The sequence below is a fragment of the Dichomitus squalens genome, assembly GCF_000275845.1.
Source record: "Dichomitus squalens LYAD-421 SS1 unplaced genomic scaffold DICSQscaffold_7, whole genome shotgun sequence".
NCBI lineage: Eukaryota > Fungi > Basidiomycota > Agaricomycetes > Polyporales > Polyporaceae > Dichomitus > Dichomitus squalens.
In genome coordinates, this window is record NW_006766889.1 from 476,800 (window position 1) to 482,470 (window position 5,671).

Here is a 5,671-nt window from a genome sequence, read left to right on the forward strand (position 1 = left end):
CAGCGATTAGCCTTACTAACCCTAACCCTGTCTGATTCTATTCGTAGCAGTGCGTCCTTCTTCCGTGTATAGTAGTTTGCGTCCAATTAGTATAATTTATCAAAATTACATACTCGATTATGTGATAATTCTGTTGGCTAGTTCAGCATGATAAATGACCGCTCCGTAGTGTGAGCCTGGGCATCCATGGCAGGAATGACACCAAACATTGACCATCTATGTTCATTGACCTAGTCAAAAATGTACAATATTGGCCAGATTTCTGCTGCAGTACGGTACCCGAAGACCATACACTCAGCCAGAAGTGACAATCAGTGTTCAAGCGCCCCGCAAGGTCCGGCCATTGCAGATCATACCTGGCGATTCTCTACCAGTTTTCGCCATCCCTTTGCCATATCTCGCCAATCTGGCCGTGTAAGACGGATCCCGGACATAACTGACCATTTCTTTCGCTTTTTTGCTGATGTGGCGGACACTTTGACCCACTCCGCCTAACCGCCCAAGCAGGAAGGTTATCGACAGCAACCGCTCGCGGAAACACATATATACAGGTGTAGTACGCCAGCCTGTACGTCCTCCCACGTTATGGATTGGCCTACTTTTGACTCCATAATCTCACAGCGCCAGATCTCGCTCGCCACAGTGATCTTTACCTCCATATGCATAATCTACCTACGCTCTGTTCTCCTATGGAGAGCCCGCTCACGAGGGCGACCGCTGCCGCCCGGTCCGCGACCTCTCCCTTTCGTCGGGAACCTGCTAGATATGCCCCAAGTCAGGATGTGGGAAGGGTTTAGGGATCTTAGCGCAAAGTATGGTAGGCCTCCATTCACATCATGCTCCCCCTAGGGCAATATAGGCCGACGCGCCATATATGCTACAGGCGACATGATCCGGTTGCGGATGTTCAGCCAGGACATGGTCGTGCTTGGGAGCCCTGGGGTGATTTTTGAATTGCTTGACCGGCGCTCTGCGAATTCCTCAGATCGCAAGCAGACACCGAGCATACCCCTGTATGTATGTATCCTTCACCTTTTATCTCATGTGCTGACACATGAAGCTGCTTAACAGGATGGGCCACGATACAACGTTCGGGCTGATGTCTGCTGGGCAGACGTGGAAGAACCACAGGCGGGCATTTTGGCAGCAGTTCAACCCGACCGCCGTCACAAAATATTATGCCATGCAGCGCGAGATGGCATATATGTTAGTAGGCATGATGTTCAAAGAGCCAACAGAGCTCGAGAAGAACTTACAAGAGTGAGTACTACCCTACTTAATCAGCTCAACGTGCCAGTGGTCGACCCAAGCAATCGTTCATCTTATCCTACAGCTCGATCGCTGCAATGCTCGTCCGGACCCTTTTCGGCTTCGACGCCCAAGACAGGAACGACAGGGTGCTCAAGCTTGTATGGGACTGCATAGAGGGAACGCGCGAGCTTCTCATCTCAGGCGGGTTCCTCATGGACTTCTTTCCCATCCTCCGCTTCGCCCCATCGTTCGTCCCTTTCCAGCGCAAGCTTGCGAGATGGCGCACAATAAACGAACACTTCAAAGACGAGCTATTTGCGCAGTACAAGGCGGAGTTGGCAAGTAGATCTCCGATGCCCCCGACCTCTCCGTTTGACGACATGAGTTTCAGAAGACGCAAGAGCGCGATGCGTACCCGTGTATGGTCGGCGAAGTCATTGCGAGCCTCACCGACGGGAGCGGAAGTGAACATATGCTGGCAAGTGCAGAACATATTGCTAAGAGTATCACACTGGACGCGGTCAATGGCAAGTGTTGCATTGTGCTGTTCTGGTTGTATTCATGACACTGCCACTGGTCTGTCACAGCCGGGACGGATACGGTACGTAATTTCCACTCCTGCTACTGGACGAGGCGCTCATTTATTCGCCTGCAGACCACGTCTATCCTCCAAACCATCTTCTTTGCCATGTCGCTCTACCCCTCTGTCCAAGCAAAGGCGCATGCAGAGCTGGACGCAGTAGTCGGGCCTGACAGACTCCCCGACTTCAGCGACCGCGAGTCCCTTGTATACCTCGACGCGATCATCAAAGAGACGATGCGCTGGATGCCGTCTTCCCCCCTCGGGCTAACGCACTGCACGCGGGAGGACGACATCGTGAACGGACACTTCATCCCCGCGGGCACGGTCCTTCTGGGGAACATTTGGTACACCTTGAATCTCCGTATGAACGTATGCGTTATACAATTCTCATGATCCGGGAAGGGCATGCCTTCACGACCCGGCAGTGTACGACGACCCAGAGACATTCCGCCCCGAGCGGTTCCTGCGCGACGGTAGGCTCGACCCGGACGCACGGGACCCGGGCGAGCTCTCGTTCGGTTTTGGACGGAGGTGCGCGCTCGCCTTGCAGCATCGGCTCCGTCTGTGCACGCACTAACCGTCCCGCCTGCGGGTATGGACAGAATCTGTCCCGGGAGACACTTCGGGCTCGCAGCGGTGTACATCAACGTCGCGAGCGCGCTGCACGTCTTCGACTTCTCGCCGCCTGTCGACGCGCATGGCCGGGAGATCAGGATCGAGCCGCGCATGGTCAGTGGCTTCGTCTCGTAAGTAGTCGTCATCTTGCGCAACACCATTGATCTAGGGCTAATCTACAGCTTGGGGCAGACGAGCCGAAGACGCTAGGTGTACAGTCAAGCTACTTCCCGAACGCGCCAAGCTCATTCGAGGTCCCAGGAGAACTTGACGCGTAGGGCTGCTGGCTGCGATAATCGGTTTTCGTGGCCTCAGCATTCAGTGGTGCAGACAACATGCCGGCTGTAAAGATAGTCTAGACGATGGAGAAAGAGCGAAGAAACCGACTCGAGCTGTCCTGCTGACCTTCAGTATGTCACATATGTCGACGTCCAGAATAAGCCCAGTGCATGCCGTACCAGTGATCTGTCAGTCAGACGCCCGATTGGAATGGGAGCTGTGGATACGTGTATAATGCGGCTACTTACTCAACTCCTCACTCATTCTGCAACTCGACTTCACGTCGCTCAGCACTGCGCATCATAGCGAAAAAGAGCAATAGTTCTCGCATCTCCTTTTCATCGGGACGATACATGCTGGAAGCCTTCGCCGCCACTGAAATTGCGTGGCGTCCAATTGAGAACATCATTGCCAGAAAAGCCGCAACCTTATGCGTAGGGTGGACCGGCGAGTCGGCCACGTTCAGCGACGTAACGAGCGACGTGTTCAGCCGGACCCGCGAGGCCACCTCTTCAATACGCTCCGGTATCCAGGAGTCAAACAGCTGCGAGTTGTTGAACCGTACAGCGAGGTGCGTGAGCTTAGGGCAGTGCACGGCGAAGGGCAGAAGTGCGTCGACGATCGTTACCGAATGTGTCTTGCCGCGCACGCAGGTATTGGCCACGCTTATGTCGATCGACTCGAGGAGAGCCCAGGCTTGGGCTATGGCCGCATATGCCGCGCCGTCTAGTACGTAGCGTGCAGCCATGGAGAGCTCGAAGACAGCGAGGTTGCTCAGCTCGAAGGGAGGCTGCAGATAGGGAAGACAGATGACCGCTTTGTGGTTGGGTTGTTCGTCGGTGACGGAGAGCTTGGTGATCATGGCTGGCGAAGATTTTGTCCGGACTGATGTAAATGAACGGAGGATATCGCCATTGTCGGAGGTGCCCTCTACCTGGATCCGCATGGACGCGACGCGCGGCAGGGCCGTATTGTCGGAGAAGTGGATGTAATCCGGAATCATGGCGGTGACCGTGATGTCTCGTAGACTAGCTAAGCCGTCTAAAGAGTCAGTGTCGGCGGCCAATGTGAAGGACCGCGGAAGACGGATGGCTAGGTTGTTGAGATTCGGCAGTCTTGAGAGGACGAGCAGTCCATCTTCGGTGACAGGGATGCCGTTGCACTGCAAGACCTTCAATGCGGATCGATTCTGGATGGCGGAGAAGAGCCTCAACGACCGGCAGTTCGCTCACATTCGTATGGATTCCGCACCACTCGAAGATTACAAGGTTGGGGAAGAGGACGAGGGTAGGATGGAACACTGATAAGTGATACAACGCCTACTCGGGACGAATATCATGTTGCAAACGCTGGCGGTCAGGGCCTTTATGATGGTGTCGTGATGATAAGTGTCGGACTAAGCCGGAGTACTTGAGGACTCTCGCCCATTCCTCTGGTGTTAGTAGACGGTTGAGCTTCTGCATAGCGCGGGACGTCAGACTATAACTCAAGCTTCCATGGGTCTATCTTACTCCAGTATATGCGTATGCGTCCTGAGCAAAGCAGTGGAACAATGGAGAGATGTCGGGGAGGTAACACCAAAGAACTTGAATTGATGGTTCATGGAAGGCTTTGCATGTCCGTGCGAGCCTCGCCAGACTAGCAGATGTGCAGATCATTTCCCGTATCTCGGTTATGGTCAACGCATGCTCCATGCTAGAGTCGCATGCAGTTTACAAATCTATAGTTGTGTAGGTTCTACAGATTTCCGATATATCTCATCAAATGAAATAAGTTTAGGAGACAAATCACTGTCAGGCCCACATGCAAATCGAGGTTCGGGAACCACTTACTTGCTCCGGTATCAGCTATGTTCTAACAAGGAGTAAGTATAGGATGCTCCGTTGCCGTTGGAGGTGCCGGCAGGGGCCTGAGCAAAGCTGAGGTAAGTAGCGCCCATTGGAAGAACTGCCGGGGCGGGCCTTTTAAGTCGAAGACGCGAGCAGCGCAGGGAGAGCAGACTAAGTAGTCCCTCATCAGCAAATGAACGAAACAGATGGTCAGTGACGTCCAGGTTTCGCCAGTCTGACCAGATTGACAGGGTATGAGCAAGGGATGGGAAACCCGTACCAAATCCGCCAGATATGGTGTGCAATGGCCAGACCTTGCAGGGCGCCTGGACATTGATAACCATTTCTCGCTGAGCATTCGGACAGCAGCTACCATACTGTAGGGGAACTAAGGCCGATAATGTACATTATTGACTGGGCTCATGAACATACATGGTCAGTGGCTTGTGCAAATTCTACCATACATGCCCACGCTGCGAAATGGTCACTTGTCACGTTCAAGAAGTAGCTGACAAATGATCACACAATTCGAGTTTGGTTTTCGATGATAATGATGATTGGACGCGAACTACTATACATGGAAGAAGGCAGACATGAATGTAGCCAGTCTACACACCTACTGTGCATGAAAAAAGCGGGTTAGGGTTAGCAGGGCTAGTCGCTGGGTGAGCAGGAGCAAGGATGCTCCCGAGGCCAAAGTCACAAGTACGCAACAATGTCTATGCAATCATACAAAAGGTAAGTCAGGCAACAAGGCTTACGTAAAGGGCAAGAGCGAGACACAACTAGTGTGTGCACAATATACATACCTATGGGATGTTTATGAGGAGCCGAAGGCAGGCGGGTGGAGCTAGACATTAGTAGCTACAGCCGTCTTGGCATGACTCACAAACATCAGATCCCAAGGGGCATGTTGCAGAACTGGTACGTTGTAGCGGGTGATAAAGGGGGGATGCAGACGCGGCGTGGAGAGATGGGGGTTTTGCAAGAGATGGTTCAGGGCAGGGCTAGCACAATGACAGGCCGTTGATTGAGTTGTAACCTAAAATACGCGTCATCGATGAGCAAGATTGAAAAGTATCAGTAGGGAGTACACGTAGAAAGAAGGCAGGGT

The 5,671-nt window shown here is 53.1% G+C and overlaps 1 protein-coding gene across 1 annotated transcript; it reads left to right on the forward strand.

Annotated features, from left to right (window-relative positions):
• The first annotated feature begins 595 nt into the window (after positions 1–595).
• On the forward strand, positions 596–2,968 carry DICSQDRAFT_82795 (cytochrome P450). The gene is made up of 10 exons (XM_007363774.1): positions 596–817; positions 884–1,013; positions 1,072–1,260; positions 1,334–1,589; positions 1,643–1,778; positions 1,839–1,852; positions 1,907–2,178; positions 2,237–2,365; positions 2,437–2,580; positions 2,642–2,968. Exons 1-10 carry the CDS (start codon positions 766–768, stop codon positions 2,718–2,720), a joined length of 1,401 nt encoding a protein of 466 aa, XP_007363836.1. The 5' UTR covers positions 596–765; the 3' UTR covers positions 2,721–2,968.
• The last annotated feature ends 2,703 nt before the right edge of the window (positions 2,969–5,671 follow it).

Bases quoted from the DNA above. Each gene is read 5' to 3' on its own strand.
- DICSQDRAFT_82795 (XM_007363774.1), top strand. From the start codon at position 766: ATGCCCCAAGTCAGGATGTGGGAAGGGTTTAGGGATCTTAGCGCAAAG. The intron at 1,014-1,071 runs GTATGTATGTAT...GCTGCTTAACAG, and splicing joins CAGACACCGAGCATACCCCT to GATGGGCCACGATACAACGT. The intron at 2,581-2,641 runs GTAAGTAGTCGT...AGCTTGGGGCAG, and splicing joins ATGGTCAGTGGCTTCGTCTC to ACGAGCCGAAGACGCTAGGT.